Consider the following 24909-nt stretch of genomic DNA (forward strand, 5'->3'; position numbering starts at 1 on the left):
ACTGACTGGTTTGATCTCCTTGCTTTCCAAGGAACTCTGAAGAGTCTTCTTCAGCACCACAGTTCAAAAGCATCAAATTTTCAGAGCTCAGCCTTCTTGATTGCCCAACTTTCACATTCATACTTGACTATTGGGAAAACCATAGCTTTGACTATACAGATCTTTGTGGGCAAAGTAGGTTTGTCATAGCTTTTCTTCCCAGGAGCAAGCATCTCTTAATTTCATGGCTGCAGTCACCTTCCGCAGTGATTTTGGAGCCCAAGAAAATAAAATCTGTCACTGTTTCCACTTTTTCCCCTTTTATTGCCGTAAAGTGATGGGACCGGATGCCATGATCTCAATTTCTATTTGGATAAAATGCAAACTTCTATTTGAATGTGGCTATGGTAACAGTAATCTAGGGAGGCTGGGTAGTGGGGAATACAGGTGATTGGTTCAATCATCTGGATGGAGGTGGGGGTGTCAGAAACTTTAAGGCTCTGGGACAAAGAGGAGTATAAATGTCAAACACACACACAAAATTGTACTTATGGTTGAAGGAATTTAAGAGCTGGGATCCTGAGGCTCAGAGGAAGGGTTTCAGACTCTTTAGTGAACCGCAGGCAGAGAACCAGACCAATTACAGAGATTATCTTTCTGATCTCTATCAAATGTTAAAGGGTGAGACAATTAAAGGGAAGAAAATAACTAGCAAGTCTGCGAAACATCCCAGGCAGAGGAAGGACTTCACTGCGTGCACTGGGGCTTTTCAATTTTCAGTTACAAAATCTCGGCACATCACTTCTCGCCACTCACTCCACCAGCGGGCCTCACACCGAGGAGCAGGAATTCCCCGCATCCCAAGAGGAAGCTCGGGCGGCGGGAGTCGAGCGCGCGGTGGCAACGAGGGCAGGAGTGCTTGCTCCCCCGCCGCGCGTTGAGGCTTTACGGTAATTCCGCGGGGCTCGCTGCCCCGCCCTCGTGCGCAGGCGCAGAGCCGTTGCCCGCCGAGCGGTTGCCGGCGGAGCGGTTTCCAGAGCGGCTTTGCAGTGAAACCGCTTGTGCAGGACCCGCCAGGGCGGCTCGGCCGAGCCTGAATCCCCGGCGTCCGCCTCCTGCGGCGTCCTCGGTAAGTCGACGGGCCCTGCGGGAAGCCGCCTCCCCAGACCCGAGAAGGCACCCTCGCGGGAGCCGGGGCCGATAGCGGGAGAGCGCTGGCGAGTTCTAGCCCCCAGGCCTCCCCCTGGCCCCGCGGCGCGGGTGGGAGCGCGGACAGGCCCCCGGGAAACCGAGGCTCGACGTGGGGCCCGGGAGGAAGGCTGGAGCTGCGGCCCCGGGGCGGGGTAGGTCGGGGTGGGTGGAAGGGGCGCCATCTCCGCCCCTTCCCGACTCGGGCCTTGAGCCCGGGTTCCCCGGGGAAACTGAGGCCGGATGTCAGCGGGCAAGGAGGGGGCGCGGAGCATCGCATCGCTGCTGCGAGGCGGGCAGGCGCCCCGGCCGGGCAGGGAAGGGCACCCTGGGCTTTTCGTGCAAAGTTCACTCCCAGCTCTCACACCCCGTTCACACCTCTGCTCGCCGGACTCCCTGGGTCTCGGGAATTCGTCTGAGGCTGTAAAAACTGCCCCCGTTCAGCAATGGAAACTGGACTTGTCCCCAGCGGGAGACGTAAGCCCCATGCGGTTCTCTTGGACCCGCCTGAAAGGACGTTTTCGTCTTCTAACCCCTAGGATCCTTCGCCATGAACCCCATAGTCGTCGTGGTCCACGGTGGCGGAGCCAGCAGTATCTCCAAGGACCGGAAAGAGCGGGTGCGCCAGGGCATCCTTAGAGCCGCCACCGTGGGTTACAACATCCTCAAGCAGGGAGGGAGCGCCGTTGACGCGGTGGAAGGAGCCGTGACAGTGCTGGAAGACGATCCCGACTTCAACGCAGGTAAATGTGCGCTGCGGCTAGTGACCAGCGCCACACCGGGTTCAGCTTCCCCCGCCAGATAAACAGAACCTTTCTAAAGTGTCGCTGGATCTCTTACCTAATATGCTGAAAAGGCTTAGTTTTTCTACCTGTTGACCCAGGTTGCTTTGGGGCTTGCCTGGCACAGGGGTAAGGAATCCACCTGCCAATGCAAAAGACGCCGGTTCCATCCCTGGGTGGGGAAGATCCCCTGAAGAAGGAAATGGCAACCCTCTCCAGTACTCTCCCCTCGAAAGTCCCACGGACAGAGGAGCCTGCTGGGCTCCTCTGGGGAGTCCATGGGGTCACAAGAGAGTCAGACAAGACTTAGTGACTGAACAAGTTGCTTTAAAAGAATTTTAAAATTCGTTATTCACCCTTTCTTCTTTAATCTGCTTTCTGGAATTCACATACCAAGAGGCTGTTTTATTACATCATTTTATGGGGTAAGGGAATAGACTGCTTACCCCACAAAACATGGCAACCTTGGAGCTTCAGGGGGTCATTTGAATGGAGGGAGTGAGGGCACAGAGAGACTGCAGGAAAAGGCAGATCACTCCAGATTGGTAGGTGGCAGATGTAATAAGCATGGGAACGTACACTAGAGGCTTGTCTTGCTGGATAAGTAGCCCTCTGTTCATGCCCATCAAAATCTGAAAAGTTTATTTAGAGGCCTTATCTAGGTTCAGCCATGCATACCACCCAGATGATCTCAATACCACATCTCAAGGCTATGTCTTTGGGCAGCTGCTGGTGCAGGAAGGCAATGGAGGGCGCCTTCCAAGGAAAGAGGAAGGGGTAAGGGCCTCTGGTTGCCTCATCACTCCACCCGTCGTGACCAGCTCTTACAGTCCCACACACTGTCTCTTCTGCAATGTCCCCTGAGCAATTGTTTGGGTGGCTTTTTTGGCGGCTGTCTGCCTGCGTTGGAGGCAGATGCCACAGCAACAGGCACATACAAAAGAAAACACAGGTTAAGACAGTTTATCAGATCCCAGATACCTTTTTCCACCAAGAGTCTCATGCTTCAAACCGTTGTTCCTAAGTCTTATAGGCTGGGAGCCAAACCACTCAGAGCATTCACCTGTGTCCTGTGATTTAATAAAAGTGACGTGTTAACAGACTTATCAGGTATGAGCACACAGCATTCTGTTTGGATAACGGCAGAGCTGCCTCCTTGCAGGGCAGTAACAATGGCCAAGGCTATTCTGTTTTGGAGGAGAGCTTGTCTCACTGGAGACTTTTCAATGTGCAGGAAGGACAGGCTTTGTTGACCATCATTCCGGGCTTGATGAGGGAAGCCCTGCGTGTGCCGTCGTGTCTTCCAGCCCAGGGCGCAGAGATGGCAGCTGAATGATCTTTCCAGTGGGAAACACAACATGCCCACCTGGCCTTGAGGAGAGGGAGGTCGGCAGCCTTAGAAACTTGATCTGGTTGTAAATACCATATGCGTTAGCCAGGGGACGGGGTGCTGTCAGGCTTGAGGAGACGGCCTGGGGGCAGGATGCCCCAGACCAGAGCCCTCCCCTTCTTTTTCAGTGCGGCACCTTCCGTTGCAGGTTTGATGCATCTCAACAAGCCCAGCTTGCAGCAGGACAGCAGGAGTGGAGATTGAGTGGTCCCTCCTCCCCCATCCGGGTAGAATGTTCAGTTGCAAATCCCAGCAGCTGATCCCCTCACCCAGGTGTGACGGGGCTTGGTATCCTCAGAACCATAGCATGTTGATCCATGGTGAGAGGGCAGTGGCTGTTTCCCGAAGCCCCGTTTTGGTATCAGGCGCTTCCTTGGGGGTCCCCAGTCTGGCATATGAGACAGCAGTTCTCCTGGTTGGTCATTCAGATGTTTCAAAACCTTGGACAGTACTTGTGTCGACCCAGCCACGGTGGTTTTATCTGTTAGTGATTTAAGGTACTGCCTTACTGTTCCATTTTTCCTTTCTCTCAGCCCTGCTGCTTGTGGGGGTTATAGAGGAGATAGAACCTCCATTCGGAGCCACATTCTTTTGTCCAGTTTTGCGTATCACAATCCACAACCTTTGAAATGTGACCCCAGTCATTGTCTGTTTTATGAAGGTACTCCTGCTTGGTACTCAGCTTCTCTGATCTCCTAACAGTGGTACCTGGTTTGCATGGGGACAAGGGAGAGTTTGAGTTACGCCAGATGCGGAATCCACACAAACCAGCATATGTTAGAACCCTCTCTCAGAGGATGGAGGCCAGTGTAATCCGTTTGCCTGTCCCTCATCAGTTAGGAGCTCTGGTGGGTGGCCTCAGACCCCTTTGGCAGTTGCCATGGGCATTGTTGAGAGCACACAGGACATGCCATTACTGCATTAACCAAGTCACTGTGTTTGGAGGACAATCCGGCATCCGTGATATAGTGGCCATTCTTTCCATCCCTCACATTCTTGCAGGCAAGCCCAGATGACCCCTCCACACATCCTGACCCCACAGAGGCCCACTTCTGTTGTTTCACATAAATGCATTCACAAAGAGTGATTCTTTTGTGTTTGGCTTCTTTCAGATCAATCCTTTTTTAGAGTAATAATCATCATAACTACTATGAGTGTCTACTGTGTACCAAACTATAGTCTAAGAAACTTGCCTGATTAGCTCACTTAATCTGCACTAAGATCCTGTGGTTCAGTTCAGTTCAGTCGCTCAGTCGTGTCCGACTCTTTGCGCCCCCATGAATCGCAACACACCAGGCCTCCCTTTCCATCACCAACTCCCGGAGTTCACTCACACTCACATCTATCGAGTCAGTGATGCCATCCAGCCATCTCATCCTGGGTCGTCCCCTTCTCCTCCTGCCCCCAATCCCTCCCAGCATCAGAGTCTTTTCCAATGAGTCAACTGTTCACATGAGGTGGCCAAAGTACTGGAGTTTCAGCTTTAGCATCATTCCTTCCAAAGAAATCCCATGGCTGATCTCCTTCAGAATGGACTGGTTGGATCTCCTTGCAGTCCAAGGGACTCTCAAGAGTCTTCTCCAACACCACAGTTCAAAAGCATCAATTCTTCAGTGCTCAGCCTTTTTTCAGATGAGGAAGCTAAGGCACAAAGAGATTAAGAAACTTGCTAGAGATTAAGTAATTTGTCAGATTAAGTAATTTGCTAGAGATTAAGTAACTTGTCAGATTAAGTAATTTGCTAGAGATTAAGGAACTTGCTAGAGATTAAGGAACTTGTCAGTGTCTTCTACTGAAATAGAAAACCTAAAATCTCGGGATTGAAATACTTCTTAGAATTGTACCACCCATCCACCTGACATCTGTCACAGAAAAGAATTTCAGGAAATCTAACCAGTCATCAGATACTGAGTAATGGTCTGTCCCCTAGCCTCTGTCCTGTACTCTTTAACCCATAGAATGAGACATAACTGCATTCTGTGGCTGTTTGTTGAGCCAGAGTTTACTAGATGCCCTTCCATCCCTTGCCAGCAGCAGCCCGTGGGGGACTCATTAAGCTCTATGCCTGTTAGCAGTCAGGACCCTGTTGGCTGACAGTCCCCACTTCTTCACAGGAGACCTTCATTTGGAGCAAGGCATTCTGGTCTCCCACCCTCTCTAAACCAACAGGGTGCATTGGCGAGCTAGGGACTAGGGAGCTGCATCTGTTGGTTCTCATTTCTCTGCTCTGAATCCAGAGCCTGCATTCTGAGTGGCTCCCTTCTCATTTCCCAGTTGTCCACTCTGCACATTGAGGAAAAAGAGAGCTGGCTGAAAAGAAGGAAATCAAAAATCTGAGGGTAAAGGTGGAACTTTTAATAGCATACTCTCCACCTCGAGCTCTGTTTTCTGTTTGTCTTTCCCAGCTCTTTTCAGCAACCTCTACTATAATCCTCTAGAGGAACTATTTGGGAACTGCATACAAAAAGCTGAGCCCTGGCAGTTACTGAGTTTAGTTCAGTTCAGTCGCTCAGTGGTGTCCGACTCTTTGCGCCCCCATGAATCGCAGCACACCAGGCCTCCCTGTCCATCACCAACTCCCGGAGTTCACTTAGACTCAAGTCCATCGAGTCAGTGATGCCATCCAGCCATCTCATCCTCTGTCGTCCCCTTCTCCTGCCCCTAATCCCTCCCAGCATCAGAGTCTTTTCCAGTGAGTCAACTCTTCCAATGAGGTGGCCAAAGTACTGGACTTTCAGCTTTAGCATCATTCCTTCCAAAGAAATCCCAGGGCTGATCTTCAGAATGGATTGGTTGGATCTTCTTGCAGTCCAAGGGACTCTCAAGAGTCTTCTCCAACACCACAGTTCAAAAGCATCAATTCTTCGGCGCTCAGCCTTCTTCACAGTCCAACTCTCACATCCATACATGACCACAGGAAAAACCATAGTTACTGAGTTAGGTGGCAATAATTTGCATTCATGACAAGTTTATCTGAATGTCTGTTAAAGCATTGTTTACATTGTATTGATCTTTCAATATAGGTTTCATTTTATGTTTGAAGCTTGTTTCACAACACTTTGTTTATTAAAAAGTAGTTTATCTGTTAGACACCACCAGTTTAAATTTGAATGCTAGGAATATTCTTTAGTGACTCAGATTGGCACCCAAACAGGGACGTTTTGCTTTCACTGGAATTGAGCAGTATTTACACAAAACTTTAGTTCATTTATTTGCCCTACAGTCTTCTCTACAGACTTTTCCCTGCAGACTCTGTCTAGTTGCCACGAGTAGGGGCTACTCTTCACCTCGGTGTGCAGGCTTCTCGTCTCTGGGGCTTCTTTTGTTGCAGAGCACACGCTCTAGGCGTGGGGGCTTCAGCAGTTGCAGCCCATGGGGCTCAGTAGTTGCGGCCCATGGGCTTAGTTGCTCTGAAGCATGTGGGATCTTCCCAGACTAGGAATCAAACCCGTGTCCCTTTCATTGCAAGGTAGATTCTTAACCACTGGACCACCAGGGAAGTCCCACCTTATTCTTAGTTTTTTGAGATTTTTAATCATGTGTGGATGTTGAATTTTATCCAGTCCTTTTTCTGCATCTGTTGAGATGATCATATGGTTTTGTTTTGTCTATTGATATGGTGAAGATTGATTGATTTTTGAATGTTGAACCAGGTTTTCTTCTCTGGGATTAACACCACTTTGTTGTGATATATGTACATATATATATGTGTGTGTGTGTGTATGTATATATATCTCACATTACATATATACATAAAATGCTGGGTTTGATTTGGTGGTGTTTTCTTAAGATTTTGCATCTATGTTCATGAGACATACTGGTCTATAGTTTGATTTTCTTATAACATCTGTCTGGTTTTGAAATGAGGATGATGCTGGCTCCATATGATGAATTGAGAAGTGTTCCCTTCTCAACTGTTTTTCTCGAAGAATTTATATAAAGTTGGCATTATTTCTTTGTAATATTTTGTAGATTGGTTTTTGGTAGATTGGTAGATTGATTTTTGTTTGTTTTGATGGAAAGTTTTTATCTAAGAAATCAAATTCTTTAATAGGCACGACACTGTTCAGGTTATCTATTTCTTCTTTGAGAGAGTTTTGTCAGTTGTCTTTCAAAAAATGTTTATATTTCATGTAAGTTGCTGAATTTGCAACATTTCTGTGTTATGCTTTTGATACCTGTGTGGTCTGTAGAGAGGTTCCTTCTTTCGTTCCTAATATCTGTAATTATGTCTTTTTTTTTCCTTTGTCAGTCTAGAGTTTATCAAGTTTATTGTTCTTTTCAAAGAACTAGCTTTTGTTTCAGGGGGATGGATTTTGTGAATTTTTCTGTTGTTTTTTTTGTTTTGTTTTGCTCTTTTTCTGTTCTGAATTTCATTGATTTATCTTTTTATTTCTTCTATTCATTCAGTTTGCATTGGAAATAATTTTCTTTTTCCTGTTAGATCATTAATTTGAGACTATTCTTTGCTGATATAAGCATTTCATGTTTTAAATTTTACCCTAGCACTGCTTTGATTTTTTTTTAACCTGTTTTTTACCTGTCTTGATTTTCATTCCACTCAAAATGTGTTCTAATTTTCCTTGTGACTTCCTCATTATATCATGAATTATTTAGAAATATAATACTTAATTTCCAAATATTTGTGGATTTTCCAAATATCTGTTACTGATTTTTAGTTTAATTCTGTTACAGTCAGAGGATATGCTTTGTGTGATTTGCATTCTTATTAAATTTCCTAAGGTTTGGTTTTTGGCTCAGAATGTGTTCGACCGTGCCCATTTGCACTTGAAAAGAATGTACTCTGCTGCTGTTGTATAGAGCAATAAGGTCAAGTTCATTGGTAATGTTGTTCTTACCTTCTGTATCTTGATTGTTTCTTTCTACCGATTACTGAGACAGGCGTATTGAAGTCTTTAATTGTAATGGTGGGTTTGTCTTCTTCTCCTTTGAGTTCGATCAGTGTTCACTTCAGGTGTTTTGAAACTGTTAGCTGGTGTATAGATGGTTGTCTTCTCAGTGAACTGACCCCCTGTATCATTGCTTGGTGTCCTTATTCTTATTTAATGCTCCTTATTGTGAAGTATGCTTTGCCTGATGTTAGTATAGTTGCTCCAATTTTCATTTGATTCATTTTGGCATGGTATATGATTTGTCCATTCTTTTACTTTTAAACTATTTGCATCTTTATATTTAAAGTAGACTTTTCATTGGCAGCATATAATTATGTCCTATCTTTTCATACAATTTGACAATCTCTGCTTTTTACTGGGGCTTCCTTGATGGCTCAGATGGTAAAGAATTCACCTGCAAAGCAGGAGACCTGGGTTCGATCCCTGGGTTGGGAAGATCCCCTGGAGAAGGGCATAGCAACCCACTCCATTATTCTTGCCTGGACATTCCCCGTGGACAGAGGAGCCTGGCAGGCTTTTAATATGAGATGTTTAGACCATTTCCATTTAATGTGATCACTGATATGGTTAGGCACAAATCTGTCATCTTGCTATTTGTCTGCTCTTTATCCAGTCTATTCATTGTTACCCTTTTCCTCTTTTTCTACTTTTTTCTGCCTCCTTTGGAACAATGGAATGTTTATAATTCCATGTTACCTCCTTTGTTGGCCTAGTAACTAAACTTCTTTTTTAAAGGTTGGTTTAGAGTTTATAGTATACATCTCTCACTTATCACAGTCTACCTTAGGTGATATCAAACTTCACGCATAACAGAACTTTATGCAGCATACGCCTGTTTCTCCTTTCCTTGCCTTTGTGCTAATGCTTTCATATGTTTCATAAGTGATAAGTTACCCAATGGCATCATTATTATTTTTACTTTAAACGGTTATATTTTAAAAATAGTACAGAAGTAAAGGGAAGAGAGATTTCTGCTTATCCACCTGTTAGCCGTTTGCAGTGTTCTTCATTCTTTGGGGGAATCCTGATTGCTGCCTGCGGTCATTTTGCTTCTGCTTGAAAGACTTCCTTTAAACATGTCTTGTGTTGCACAACTGCTGTTGATGACTTTTTTTTGTTGTTAGCTTTTGTATGTCTATAAAAGTTTTTGTTTGGGGTTTTTTAAAGATACTGTCCCTGTATGTAGAATTCCAACTTGACTTTTTTTTTTCCTTTCAGAGCTTTAAAGATGTTGCTCCTCTGTCTTCTGGTTTGCATTGTTTCTGGCAAGAAATAGACTATCATTTTTCCTTTTCCTTCTATGCCTAACGTGTCTTTCTCTGGCTGCGTTTAACATTTTCTCTTCTCGTTAGCACTAAGCTGTTTGATCATGGTGTGCCTGTGTGTAGTTCCCTTCAAGTTTCTCTTCCTTGGACTTTGTTGAGCTTCTCTGATCTGTGAATTTATAGTGTTCACCAAGTTTGAAAATTCACCATTTCCTTAAAACATTTTTTGTCCCTCTGTCTCACCTCTCCTTTGGGGATTCCAAATTACACATATGCTGGACTGCTTGAAACTGTCCCTGAGCTCAGTGATAAACTCTATCCAAGTTTTTTTTCAATCATTTGCTGTGTCTTAAGTTCATTGGTCTTTTCTGTAGTGTCTAAGTTGGTATTGATCCTATCCGGTGTATTTTTCATTTCAAACTTCTTCATTTTTAGAAGTTCTCTTTGGGTCCTTTTCATATTTTCTCCCACGTTCTGGTACATATGGAATAGTTACAACAGCTGTTTTAATGTTCTTGTCTAATAATGCCCTGATTTATGCCATTTCCGAGTCTGTTGTTATTGATTGATTTTGTTGTTGCTGTTCCTCATTATGGGTCTTAATTTCCTGTTTCTTTTTGTGCCTGGTGATTTCTTATCAGATACCAAACACTTCTTAGGTGCTGGATATTTTTGTACTCCTTTAAATATTCTTGAGCTTTGTTCTTATCCCTCTGAGGAAACAGAGCCACATAGAGGTTAAGAACAACTACCCTTACAGGTGTTATCTAGGTAGAGAACGTTGGAGAAAAGCTGCTAATGGTAAAGAAAACAGAGTAACGAGACCTGATGGTTTTAATACATTCAAGGAAACCTGATGTTGCCGTAAAATGTTGCCATGGAGAGGAGATGAAGCTAGAAAAGTAAGTCAAGAGGCCAGATCAGGAAGGGCTTCATACCTTTTATTTTGTAGGTCATGGGGGTACCAAGTCAGATTTGGGTTTTTAGAAATGTTCCTTTGACAGAGAGGTTGAGGATGAATTAAAGTAGGCAGCTTAGAGAGCAAGCCCGGAAGCTGTTTCTAAATTCTTAACGCTTGCTTTTCGGCTTCTCTTTGGTTTTAGGTTGTGGATCTGTCTTGAACGAAAACGGGGAGGTTGAAATGGATGCCAGTATCATGAATGGGAAAGACCTGTCTGCAGGGGCGGTGTCTGCAGTCCGCTGTATCGCAAATCCCATTAAACTCGCACGACTTGTTATGGACAAGGTATGTGGGACCCAACCACCCTTTCCTAAGGAATTGTCCCTGCTGCACTTCAGCAGCCAAAAGGGGTCTGACTGTGGGGAAACGCTTGAGATCACTGTTCTCCTGAAGTTGTATGAAAGAGCAAAAGCAATGTTACTATTTAAGTTTCTCAAGGAGACCAAGGTTCTGACTCAGGATCACTTGACCAGGTATTGCATGTTATCTTCCTGTATTTTCTTCAGCCTGTTCTCAACACATGGTAACATAACATATTCAGACTGAAGAGACCAGCTATGTAAATAGCATGTATGGGAGAATTCCCTGGTGGTCCAGTGGTTAGGACACTGCATTTCCACCACCAGGAGCTGGGGTCAGTCCTTGGTCAGGGAACTAAGACCTCAGAAACTGTGCAGCATAGCAAATAAATAAATAGCATACATAAAATAAAAATGGATTAAAGTTTAAAATCATATGTAAGTTGAATTCCTGATATTCCATCATTTGGTGGTTTTTGAAAATACAAAAACTCAGAGAGATAGGCTTTTTTCAACATTCAGAAAATTATGCCAGTGGAATTTGCATTCCTGAAGCTTTTACCCAAAGAAAACAATTATTTCCACACAGTTGAAACAATTAAAAAGAGTTTAACTTTTTCAAGAAACTAACTATTTTCCCATTTCTTTCTGGCTCAAGACACCTCACTGCTTTCTGACTGACCAAGGCGCAGCAAAATTTGCAGCAGCCAATGGGATTCCAACAATTCCTGGACAACAGCTGGTAACAGAAAGAAACAGGAAACGCCTGGAAAAAGAAAAGCTTGAGAAAGATGCTCAGAAAGCAGACTGTCAGAAGTAAGTGTCAGCTGTGGCCCACATTTGGGGGAGTTACCCAGATGTGGAAGTTGGACACGTCTGATTATCCATATTTCTTAAAAAAGTCCAATATCACAAGGTAGTTTCAGTTTTTGTATAGAATAGTTCACACTGAAAAATGAAAAAGCTGCTCTTTTGATTCTGAAATTTAACCTCATTTTTTACTCCTATGAATAGTTTATTCATAGTCAGCTGCTGCTGCTGCTAAGTCGCTTCAGTCGTGTCCGACTCTGTGCAACCCCGTAGACGGCAGCCCACCAGGCTCCCCCGTCCCTGGGATTCTCCAGGCAAGAACACTGGAGTGGGTTGCCATTGCCTTCTCCAAAGTCAGCTGAGAGTTCCTTTTCCAGCATGATTTGACAGATGAATGCTGGGTGTCGCTGTATTCGTTACATGCAAGCTTCTTGAGCAGTTTGTCGTGTTCAGTACACTGCACAGGCCCGCTGTGATCTACACCACCCTGTGAACTGAGGCACCTTCCACGGGTACCTGAATTAATGATTTTGAATTAATGTGTTCTGAATTAATGTTTTCCGTGTTACCCATTCAAAAGTGCCAAATAAAAGTCCCCCTGTTTAAAGCAAAACTTGAAAAATACAATTTGAATGTGGCCCAGAATAAGGAATATAATGGAATGTAATCTATTAATTCTACATACCCTTTTAGATTTGTAATGTTTAATCGGAGGTATACTTTAGTATCATCTTAAGAGCTTTTTCAAAATATCCATGTCTGAGCTCCTTTCCTACAGAATCTGATTTAGTGGAGCTGAGGTGGAGAGGCCACACAGGTCCATTAGAAAAAAAGCTTTCCAGGTGATTACGACATGTCCCCAGGTTAAGCATCTGCTTCACAAGATTGGCCATATTTTGGTAGCTGTTGATAGACTTGACCAAAGGTGCTATTGTGTCTGGGGCTGCTTTATCAGCGGCTAATGTCCATTTTAATAGAGATTGCCACATTGTTTCCAAAAATTCTGCAACAACACCATCTCTGCCAGCCTGCCCTGTCCTTCCATATAAGCAAGAGGGGCTCCTGCCCTGGGCCCTGCACTTAGAAGACCCTCACATCACAAATGGGCTTCCCCGATGGCTCAGTGGGTAAAGAAACCACCTACAGTGCAAGAGACACAGAGATGCAGCTTTGATCCCTGGGTTGGGAAGATCCCCTGGAGGAGGAAAATGGCAGCCCACTCCAGTATTCTTGCCTGGAGAATCCCATGGACAGAGAAGCCTGGCGGGCCGCAGGAGTTGCAAGTTGCAAGTCCATAGAGTTGCAAAGAGTCGGACACAATTAAGCAACTTAGCACACAAGCAACAGCGTAGCGCAAATACACAAAACAGTTGGTTTGTTGCAGGCCCATGGGGCACTTCTGTCACTCAGCCGTGGCACATTGTTGCCGGTCGCCCTCAACATCCGCTCTTGGGACTGATAGCATTCAGCCCCCAGGGAAGTGCTTCTCTGCATCTCTTGCTCTGTGTCTTGCAAGTAAAGGCCACCTGAGTCTAAAAGCTTGTGGATTATACCACTGCTGATATCAGAAATAGACCCTGCTTTGGAGTGTGGGAGAAGAACTGAACAGCAGAAGGACTTAGGTAAGAAAAAAAGACAATGTGTTTTGAAACAAATTCTTGTATAACGAAGTGTTGTTTCCCAGGAGTGCCAAGTGTCCTCTTCCTTTCTACATGGTTCACTTTGCAATTCTGGAGTTATCCACGGATTAGTATGATATCTGCAAGATTTGCACTGAGGGCTGATTCCCACTACACTTAGATTTGGGAATATAGGTCTAAACCCGCAGTGTCCAATAGGAAAAATGAGAGCCATATATGTAATTTAACCTTTAGCCACATTAAAAAGGCAAAAAAAAAGAAAGAGTGAAATTAATCATATTTGTATCATGAAAAAGGCAAGAGAATTCCAGAAAAATATCTATTTCTGCTTTATTGACTATGCCAAAGCCTTGGACTGTGTGGATCACAATAAACTGTGGAAAATTCTGAAAGAGATGGGAATACCAAACCACCTGACCTGCCTCTTGAGAAACCTTCATGCAGGTCAGGAAGCAACCGTTAGAACTAGACATGGAACAACAGACTGGTTCCAGTAGGAAAAGGAGTACGTCAAGGCTGTATATTGTCACCCTGCTTATTTAACTTATATGCAGAGTACATCATGAAAAACGCTGGGCTGGAAGAAGCACAAGCTGGAATCAGGATTGCCGGGAGAAATATTAATAACCTCAGATACGCAGATGACACCAGCCTTATGGCAGAAAGTGAAGAGGAACTAAAAAGCCTCTTGATGAAAGTGAAAGAGGAGAGTGAAAAAGTTGGCTTAAAGCTCAACATTCAGAAAATGAAGATCATGGCATCCGGTCCCATCACTTCATGGCAAATAGATGGGGAAACAGGGGAAACAGTGTCAGACTTTATTTTGGGGGGCTCCAAAATCACTGCAGATGGTGATTGCAGCCATGAAATTAAAAGACACTTACTCCTTGGAAGGAAAGTTATAACCAACCTAGATAACATATTCAAAAGCAGAGACATTACTTTGCCAACAAAGGTCTGTCTAGTCAAGGCTATGGTATTTCCAGTGGTCATGTATGGATGTGAGAATTGGACTGAAGAAAGCTGAGTGCCGAAGAATTGATGCTTTTGAACTGTGGTGTTGGAGAAGACTCTTGAGAGTCCCTTGGACTGCAAGGAGATCCAGCCAGTCCATTCTAAAGGAGATCCATCCTGGGATTTCTTTGGAAGGAAAGATGCTAAAGCTGAAACTCCAGTACTTTGGCCATCTCATGCGAAGAGTTGACTCATTGGAAAAGACCCTGATGCTGGGAGGAGAAGGGGACGACCGAGGATGAGATGGCTGGATGGCATCACTGATTCGATGGACATGAGTCTGAGTGAACTCGGGGAGTTGGTCATGGACAGGGAGGCCTGGCATGCTGCAAAGAGTCAGGCACGACTGAGTGACTGAACTGAACTGATAGTTAACTCATTATACCCCAAATATTATCATTTCAACATGTAATCCAAACCAATATTGTAAAGCAGTTATCCTTCAATTAAAGATAAATGAGTTTTTTAAAAAACATGCAATCAACGTGAGAAATTATCTCTGAGACATTCTATATGCTTCCGTGCCAAATCTTTCAGATCTGCCGTGCAGCTGCACTGGCAGCGTGTCTTACCGGGGACTGCCCGCATCTCTGGTGCTCCGCAGCCAGCGGTGCTGTGTGGGGCATTGCAGGTCTAGACAGAACCTGCACGAGGAACCAGCTCTTCATGCTGGCAGCTAAATGGGTACTGAATATTAGAACTATGAATGGTTTTATTCTCATAAAGATACTTAAGTTTGAGGGACTTCCTTGGTGGCCCAGTGGTTGAGACTCTGTGCTCCCAATGCAGGGGGCCTGGGTATAATCCCTGGTCATGGAACTAGATCCCACACACAGCAAATAAGACCCAGGGCAGCACCCCCCCACCAAAAAAACAATAGTACTTAAGGTTGAATTTAATTTTTTAAAATGTTGAAATGTTCAACTTTTAGATAATTTTTATTTTAAATGGTTCTATTCATTAATTATAATAAATGTTTGCTGCTGCTAAGTCGCTTCAGTCTTGTCCGACTCTGCGCGACCCCATTAAGGGCAGCCCACCAGGCTCCACCGTCCCTGGGATTCTCCAGGCAAGAACACTGGAGTGGGTTGCCATTTCCTTCTCCAATGCATGAAAGTGAAAAGCGAAAGTGAAGTCGCTCAGTCCTGTCCGACTCTTCGCAACCCCATGGACTGCAGCCTACCAGGCTCCATCCATGGAAGTTTCCAGGCAAGAGTACTGGAGTGGGTTGCCATTACCTTCTCTGATAATAAATGTTTAGACCTTAATAATTTTGTGAATTTTAGAAAAAACTAACTTTTGAAATTATATCTACAAATTACATTTATTCTCTTTTTTTGGATTTGCCCTTAATTTTGATGAAAATATATACTGATGTTGTACACTGTCAGTATAGTTACATTTCATTTTCTAATTCCTAGATTATTGAAAACATGTACAAGTCAAGATTTTGATAGAAAAAGAATACTAAAATGGAGCTCATGAAAGAAAACTAAAAGGAAAAAAGGAATAAAAAAAATCTTTAAAGAAATGGTCTGCTTTAAAAGTAAGCAGTCTTCCAGGATGACCCACGTAAAATTCACAGAGAACATTACAGATTCTTTGTTCAATGAAGATTTAATTAAATGTATCAAAACAATGAAAATTAGAAATATTCTCGCCAAATCCACAACTTGAACAGTTCAGATAAATCCTGACAACTTCATGTTCTTTACTAAAGGAAGATTTAATTGCTAATCACTAAGAATAACACCAGAAGACGTATGCAGTTATTGGAATTGGAGGGGAAAGGCCGAATAAACAGTAGACAGTTGTTAACCAGAGAAGGCAAAGATGAAAAACATAGATGTAATATACTTGAAAGCATAATATAATATTTGGGACTTCTCTGGTGGTCCGGTGGTTAAGACTTCACCTTCCAATGCAGCCAAAAAGCCAAAGCGTAAAGCAGAAGCAGTGTTGTGATAAATTCAATAAAACTTTAAAAACGGTCCACATCAAGAAAAGTCTTTAGAAAACTAATAATATTTGGCCAAGTATAATGGTGCTTTTTATGACCTCATCACATAGTGTGTATAAAACACAACGGGAGGGCTTCCCTGGTGGCTCAGCGGTAATGAATCCGCCTGCCCACGCAGGAGACATGAGTTCGATTCCTGATCTGGGACAGTTCCACATACCATGGAACAACTTAGACCGGGCCCCACAGCTAGAGCCTGTGCTCTAGAACCTGGGAGCCACGGCTATTCAACCCGCGTGCCCTGAAGGCCATGCTCTGCAACAGGAGAAGTCAGCGCAGTGAGAAGCCGTGGCAGCGCAGGAAAGAGCACCGCCCCGGCCCCGCCCCTGCCCCACCCGGCCCCGCCCCCCGCCCCTCCACCACCGGAGAAGAGCCTGTGCAGCAACACAGACCCCGCACAGCCAAAATAAATAAATACAATTTCTTAATGGGACATTTCTAGGCTTAGTAAACATTATTTCAAAATTTGATAAAATGCCAAACATAATTCGGGGGAAAAAACTAATGATGAGTATCTAGGAGAGAGAATTCAGATAGGTTCGTTTAATGGGTAATAAAGCGAGAGATGAAACCATGTATGAAATTTAAAAAAACTCAGTTCCACCAGAATGTACCATGATCAGAAGACATGTTGAAAAAACAAGGCAAGCCTGTAATAATGGAGCTAACAGGGTAGGTACATAAAAGGTGTGTACGCGCGAAGTTTGGCCAAGAGTCCAGAAGTGTTCTGTGTGGCACGTCCAGCCCACAGTGAATTTGCTTCTAAGAGACGAGCCCTCAGCTGCTCCAGTACTGAAAGTGATGTGGGACAGTAGAGGGTCCACTGCGAGATATTCTAGATGCGGCCAAAGCTGGAATGGCTTGATTAGACTCACGTCTGACCTTACAACAGCCTTTTATACCAACTAAATGCTGTTAAAGTAATTAAGTAAGAAGAGTTCAGCAAAAATTACAGAAGTTCCTCAAAGAACAAATCATGGACTTTAACAGAATATGAAATGAATTTTGAATTTTCATGATCTAGTTATTTAGTCCAAACTGTTCCTCTCTGTTGATAAGCTTAACAGAAGCTTAAAAAATTTTTTGTTTGACTCTTACAGTTATTAAAGGGTTGGAAATCTTTTTTAAAGTTTAGAGAAACAAAGCCAAAAGTGCATGTGAGATATGGAAGAAAAATGACATCCTTATAAAATATAACGAAATTGAAATAAGGGAAAATATTTGCCTAACTTGAAGAAAATGCATGTACAAATGATCCTGAAACCAGTTTCTATGGAGACTGTTCCTCTGTTCATTGTAAATTGAAGTGTAAGCATCACTTGAAGAGAGAGTTGAAGAAAATTAAGCAACATACTGCAATTTTCAATTTTCTTTTCAATACCAGCATTGAAATTTGAAAGAAGAATTTAAGATAGTCTGCATGGATTGAGACACTGCTTAAGAGATGAAAAAAGTGACTGTAATAAAGTGATTATGATTTAAATGTTCAAATTAAAATATTTAGTGACATCTTGTTAACAGTGTATCATTCTCAGCCTCATAGAGCATTTGAATGCAGTAATGTAAAACTCAGGATTCATTTCCAAAGCTAAGTATTGCTTGAAGAGTTTTGTATATAATTTCAGTGCTACTGCCTCAGCAGAGTGAAGCTTCTCCAAGTTAAAATTAATTAAAAGCTTGTTAAAGAGTTATTAATGCACTGAGTCAAGAGAAGTTGTGTTATTTGGGGCTTTGTCAACATAATACATGTTACGTGAAAATGTCGATCATAGGAACATGGTCCATGCCCCCTGAGATGAAAGCAAGGAAAATCAATTTTATGGAATAAATGCATTATAATTTATGATTGCGTATGTGCCTGTGGGGCGTTTTCCCCACTCGTCCTGCCATCTCAGCTGATCAGCAGAGGGTGCACGACCGTAGTTAAGCTGTCATCATCAGTAGTTTGTCAGCTTTCAGTCAAATGAAAACCGTAGCTTTACAGTATTTTTCAAGATACATTTATCATGGTAAGAGGATAGAACATACTTATTATTTCTAAGTATTAAACCTGTGTGGGCATCCATTTGCCTTTGCATTTTTGCCTCGACCCCTTGCACGTGTTGGGGGGCTGCCACCAGCCGTGACAGATCCAGCCTCCTTCCCACCCTCTCCTCCTGAAGCTCCCCGACAGAAACCGCTCCCTCTACGCCTCCCAAGCGGTCTGTTTCCTCTCTGGGCTCCCTCAGTCCACACACAGTAGCCAGAGCAGTTCTCCTAAGATGACTTTTATAGAAAAATAGCACAGAGTCTTGAGCGCATAGATCATCTACAGAGCTCTGGACGAGTTTTCACAGGGTGGACAGTGTAATCAGCGCCCAGAGCCAGACATGACCTGCAGCCGAGTGGTCCCCCTCCATCACCGCCCCCTCGGCTCCCAACTGCGGGGGCTGCTGGTGCCAGTGTCTGAACTTTATCTGAGAGAGCATGTGGTTTGGTCTTCTGCTGGGCGCCTTCTCTCCTTAAGTTCCTGAGACCCATCCCTTTGTCGCGTGCAGCAGGGTCCACCCTCGCTGTGGCCGTGTGCCCTCTCTTTTCTGTGTCACAGGTTATTTACTAGGGTGGGCGCTTGTGTAATTTACAGTTTGCCGATATTACAAATGGTGCTGCTGTGGACCTTCTGTCTGCTTTCCTGGTGAACTTACTCTGTGTTTCTGTTGGATAGAAATGTAGGGATAGAATGACTGAGGCAGGGACTTCCCTGGCGGTCCAGTGGTTAAGACTCGGTGCTTACACTGCAGGGGTTGTGGGTTTAGTCCCTGCTTGGGGAATTAAGATCCCACATGCCGTGAGGCGCCGTCAAAACATAGGGGAAAAAAGGAAGGGCTCAGTCTCTTTTCCTCCCAAAGTGTCAGTCCATGTCCTTGGCGGTGGTGATTGAGGTCCCCAGTCCCTGCAGTCTGTGCCCAGACTTGATGCCGCATCTCCTTTCGTTTTAGCCATGCAAGAAACCTTGGTTCGGTTCCTGGGTCAGAAGATCCGCTGGAGAAGGGATAGGCTACCCACTCCAGTATTCTTGGGCTTCCCTTGTGGCTCAGCTGGTAAAGAATCCGCCTGCAATGTGGGAGACCTGGGTTTAATCCCTGGGTTGGGAAGATCCCCTGGAGAAGGGAAAGGCTACCCACTCCGGTATTCTGGCCTAGAGAATTCCATGGACTACACAGTCCATGGGGTCGCAAAGAGTCGGACACGACTGAGCCACTTTCACTTTCAGTGGAAAACTTAATGGGTGTGGTGGTTAAGAGCACTTGTTTTTAAAACTTAACTTGTATCATGACACCTCTCAGCTCAAACTCTCCAGCATCTTCTCACCTCGCTCAAACTGAAAGCCCTTCCTATGGCCTGTAAACGGGATGACCATGTGATTCAGTGTTCAACCTGGCACTTAGTTGTGAGAGTGAAAGGGAGGGGCAGTATTGATTAAGGCGGGACAACTGGCATAAACAGGACGGACCTGGGAAACCCGGATGTACCGTCACCCCCCATCAGAGCCTCACAGTCTGCCTGCTGGCCGTCTCTTTGACCCTGCCGCGCGCTCCTTGCTTTGTTGGCTCCAGCCACAGGGGCCTCCTCGAATTTCCATGAACTTGGAAAGCATGTCCTGCTTCAGGAATGTTTTTCACGAGCAATCAGCATGACTTACCCTCACTTCCTTGAGAGAGGCCTTTAAACCACCTCTCCACCATCACGTGCCCCATGGGCTGCTCTAGGCTATTGTTTATTTCTGTTGAGTAAAACCTGACGTATTTCACTGCTGTCGCCCTGTGCCCCGAAGGGAGAAGGGACTTTGTCCACTTGTGTGTCCGAGCACTTAGAATGTTGCCTCCAGTATAGTTCACTATAGAATCAGGGTGGTGGGTTTGTGGTTGTTAGTGTATAATTTCCTTCAACTTTTGTACTTCAAGATTTATAATAAAACGTTAGAGTATATGGCGAATTCATGTGGATGTATGGCAGAAACCAATACAATATTGTAAAGCAATTATCCTCCAATTAAAAATAAATATAAATTTAAAAAAAGAAATGTGAGGGTAAAACTGGCTTATTTCATCTTCATAGCAAACCCCATGACACAGGCGGAGTGAGGTGTGTGGACAGTTAGTATCAGTGTCACCTGGGCGGTTGTCCCATCTCATACCTGCAAACTCAGGGCCTCTGGACTGGGATGGGGAGCTGAGGATCCAAAGGGTGCTGGTGTCTAAGTAGTGCTCAATTAATTGTGTCCCCATTTTATAGGTGGGGAAAATGAGACTCGGTCACCAAGCTAGAAAGTGATGGTGCCAGGACTGCACGGACCCTTTAAAGTTGAGGTCTAAAGGTGCGTCCAGCAGTCTGACTGGTGTGTGGAATGTAAACCAAACAGGCTTTCTTCGCTGTCACCATGAGTGGGGGATGCTGGAATCAAAGCATGTCGCGTGTGCCATTAACACAGAAGTGTATTAAGCCGTGTTGTCACCTGTGGGAGTGTCTCACGTCCAGCCTGTTACTCTCTGTTTTTTGGCAGCAACTTGGGGACTGTGGGTGCTGTTGCCGTGGACTGCCAAGGAAACCTGGCTTACGCAACCTCCACGGGAGGCATCGTCAACAAGATGCCGGGCCGCGTCGGGGACACACCATGTATAGGTGAGCTGGACGGGTGACCCCTGCCCCTGCCTTCCCCCTGTCGTCTTGTCCACATTCTCCGGTCTCTGTCCCCCGCCCCATTTCTTTCTTCCTTCATCTCTTCCTCTTCCTGTGGCAGCTGTAGAATTTCTGGGGGTGGCCTGAGTTGGGGACGGTTGTCCAGGGACGTGGAGAAGATGGCCTGTCCAGCAGGTACCTGATTCCTAGATGCTGTGTTTTGGGAATAACTTTGGAGACAGGGTGCTGAAGTCACCCCAGCACCCCCGCTGCCTCTTTCTTCCCTGTAACCCGCTTCACAATCTGCAGACTTAATTATGCCCAAAGGGTTACGTACGTGAAACCTCTTCCCAGGAATGGGCTCAAATGAGCAGACTAGGAAAGCTGACAGTTTGCGTCTGCGGTTATCAGACTGGAGTGGCGTAAGAGCAGCACAGCACCACTCAATATGACAGGGACTTCCCTGGTGGCCTGGGGGTAAGGCTACCCACGCCCAGTGCAGGGGGCACAGGTTTGATCCCTGGTCAGGGAGGATTCTGTATGCTGCACAGCCAAAAAAAAAGATATTACACATCGAAGTGTTCTTTGCATTAACCCTGGAGCACATTATCTAATTCCCAGGAGTGTGTGTGTTTGGGAGAGGGTGCATGGAGGGTGTGTATATGTTTCATCCTGTGAGGGCTGCCCCAGGGCAAAGGGGGAGTTGCCCTGGCACAGCTGCTCCAGGAAAGGTCAGGCCCGCCTCCCCGAGGCTCCCCCTGCCCCGATTTCAGGGTATTCGCATGGTGGTCCCTGGAGCACCTTGGCATGACGCCCTGGCTCTCTTGGGATTTAATTTTCGTGTAGCTTTAGACCTGTAATATGTGTTTGACTTTCCTGACTGTTGCTGCCCAGTTAGAACCAATCCCCTTCCTTGAGCAGGATCTGGAGGTTACGCTGACAATGACATCGGCGCCGTCTCGACGACGGGGCACGGTGAGAGCATCCTGAAGGTGAATCTGGCCAGACTCGCGCTCTTCCACGTTGAACAGGGTATGTGGAACCGGGAAGCTGCTTATAAATAGAGGGAGAGGGATGGGAAACCCTTGCTTTGCTTTCAGGTTGGTTGAGTCCCTATCTGTTAGGGTGCAGAAAGAAGAGAATTTCGAATACCATTCGCCTTCCGCCTCCAGGGGGCAGAAGAGAGACTCAGCCTGGGTTCCTCCCAGTGGAGCGGAGGGGCCTTGTAGAGAGAATTAAGGGTCCTTGTTTGAGACATTAAGTAGTAATCGCTTACCAATAATCTTTGTTAACACGCTTTGCTTTTTCCATACTGTAAATAATTTCCCCATCAGATTCCTTTCAGTAACTTTTGCTGTTCTCAACCTCTCATTGTTTTTTCAGGAAAATCACTAGAAGAAGCTGCCAACGCATCATTGGGTCATATGAAGTCAAAGGTCAAAGGCGTAGGTGGTATCATCATGGTCAACAAAGCAGGAGAGTGGGCGGTGAAGTGGACCTCCACATCCATGCCCTGGGGAGCTGCAAAGGACGGCAAGCTGCACTCGGGAATTGACTTCGGCGACACGAGCATCATCAACCTGTCCTAAGCCCCCAGAAGCTGTATTCTAGAAGCTAGCTTGGAGGCGACGCGCGGTCTCCTGGTGTGGAGACCTAGCTTCATCAATTAGATCTAGAAATGGAAAAATGCTGCAGTCTGTCACTCGTTTTGTTGCCTTGATAAGTGTCTGGTTGGGGGCGGATTCCAAAGTGTACGAGAAATGCCCATGTTAAGGTAAAAATAAGACCAGTGAAGATGGCAAACTCCACGGAGCCCTCCTCATGAATAGTCCCTGTTGTCTGAGGCTAGAAAGAGGAAACAGCAAGATCTTTACAGAAAGGGCCTCGATGCAGGGACCGGCTTCTGGAGTTGGGGGACCTACAGCAGTGACAGAGGCTGTAGGTTCAAGGGTGCGGGGGGTTCGGAGGAGAGGGCTCTGGGGCAGGATCCAGTGCAGGGCGAGGCGGGCAGGAAGGAGCCAGTGGAAGCGGTGAAGGGGAGACGGCCGCAGAGTTAATGGAAGGCTGAATGTCGCAGAGCTCATTCGGAGCCAGAAGAACATTAGGCAAAAGAAACAGAAAAACTGGTTTTGTTAAGAAAGTGCAGATCTCTGACTTACCAATACAGACGTGTTTCCAGATGCTGTAAAAGGACCCTCTGCTGACCCCTGGCTCTCAGCTGCAGCTGAGAAGAGTCGTCATGGGCACCCTGGAGCCCCTCCCAAGATTAAGAGCTTTCTCGGGCTCACTCCTGAGCCTGCTCACCTTGTTTCCCCGCCCCCAGCCAGCTTCCGCCTCCCAGACCCTGGTTCTTCACAGTGAACCGTGGGGCTATTGACCTCTCTGCCTCTCCTACAACAGGAAGAGCCAGTCAGTGTCCAGATGACCCCGACTTAACAGTGTCCGTGACTGTCCAGTGCTGCGGGTTCCCCCAGCTGAACTGGGTGTCCACTGTGGTCAGCATGGTAGAGAAAGGCATTTCCTTGGTGGAGAGTATTCCTATTAGCCTCTTTACACTGGAGACAGTATTTTTGCTATGACATATCTGCTCATTTTTTTATAACCTGTCAGGGCTTGCTTTCTCTCTGAAAAGAAATTGCTTCACTTTAAATTCCATATGCCACTAATAAAATGCATTTTGAAAGAATAACAGTGTGGTCAGGAGTCACTGTTGACGAAGACCAGAATGTATATGACCTCCCTTGGTCTGTCAGTTCAGACAGGTGAACTTGTTAGACCTCTCAGCCTAAGGGTGGTGTGTGGATGTGATAAGACCACCTGCCTTGAGGAGATTATTTGAGAGTTTCCAGAAGAATGGAGTTTTGAGGGGATGGGCTGAGGAAGAGGCCCCGCCACCGCTGCAGTAATCAGCAGGGCTTACGGATCCGTCTTCTTGCCAGTTGCCGACCTTCAGGCCAGATGGTCTCACAGGCCAAGCCCCTGTCCCCTGACCTTCCCGGCACCCGTGTCCTCTGCTCTGAGCCTGAGAGAGAGAGAGATGGAGGCCGGCCGAGTTTGAATCTTGCTTCTCCCCACAACCTGGGTGACCCTGGGCAGGATAACTTCTGAGAATATGGTCATCTATAAAGTAGGTCACTCTGATGATTAAATGAAAATAGAGGCCAGCTGCTCAGTGTTTTATCTCCAGAGCCTCTAGACAAACAGAACGTGTGGCCAGGCCCCAGGGGAAGTCCATGTGGTTGTGTCCTTTAAGCCTCAGAGGCAACCTCCGCCCTTTAGAGATGGCACTCTGTCAACAGGCGTGTTCACTCACTGGGGCTGCCAGCATCCAAACACTGCAGGCGAAGGCTCACGACAGACATTCCAGAGGCGGGAAGGCCCAGGTCCAGGCATCAGCAGGGTGGCTCCTCCAGAGGCCCTGTCCTTGGCCTTATCTCTTCCTCGTCCAAGGACACCAGTCAGGTGGGTCAGGGCCACCTAACGGCCTGCTTTCCACCTCTTCACAGACCCTGTCTCCAAAACCCTGAGTGGCGGGGCTTCAGCACAAGGATTCTGAGCGTCCCGGTTCAGCCCCAACAGGAGGCAGAGCAGGACCATTCAGGAGCTGGGAAGGGAGAGACTTCTGCAGAAGAAACCATCACTGAGTAGAGAAGGAAGGAGCAGGGAGCGAGGCCTGGTTTCACACATCTCGTTTCTGTTCACAAGGGACGCGGCTCTGGTCACAGGTTTCCCTAGGGCCTCAGGTCTGGCCGCCCAGTGAGGGAAGGGTCCCCCAGCTCCTCTGTGGCGGCCAAGGTGTGTGATGTTGGCCTCAGACCTCACTTCTGCAAACAGTCACTGGACTAGTCAGAATCTTGTATGCAGAGACCAGGGGGGAGGTCTCCTGGCCCACAGGCTGCCCAGCGGCAGCTCCCCAACTGTCCCAACACATGGGGGCTGGAGGCCACGTCTGGGGGAATGCCAGCCCCGGATCCCTTCTCTGCCACAAG

At 46.0% G+C, this 24909-nt stretch overlaps 1 protein-coding gene across 1 annotated transcript; it reads left to right on the forward strand.

Moving 5' to 3' along the window:
• The first annotated feature begins 513 nt into the window (after positions 1-513).
• On the forward strand, positions 514-23606 carry ASRGL1 (asparaginase and isoaspartyl peptidase 1). Its single transcript, XM_069565957.1, has 7 exons — positions 514-1108; positions 1707-1910; positions 10621-10763; positions 11436-11593; positions 20805-20923; positions 21842-21952; positions 22304-23606. Exons 2-7 carry the CDS (start codon positions 1718-1720, stop codon positions 22507-22509), a joined length of 930 nt encoding a protein of 309 aa, XP_069422058.1. The 5' UTR covers positions 514-1108; positions 1707-1717; the 3' UTR covers positions 22510-23606.
• Positions 23607-24909: the final 1303 nt, after the last annotated feature.

This window comes from Ovis canadensis, chromosome 21 (genome assembly GCF_042477335.2).
Source record: "Ovis canadensis isolate MfBH-ARS-UI-01 breed Bighorn chromosome 21, ARS-UI_OviCan_v2, whole genome shotgun sequence".
In the NCBI taxonomy this organism is placed as follows: Eukaryota; Metazoa; Chordata; class Mammalia; order Artiodactyla; family Bovidae; genus Ovis; species Ovis canadensis.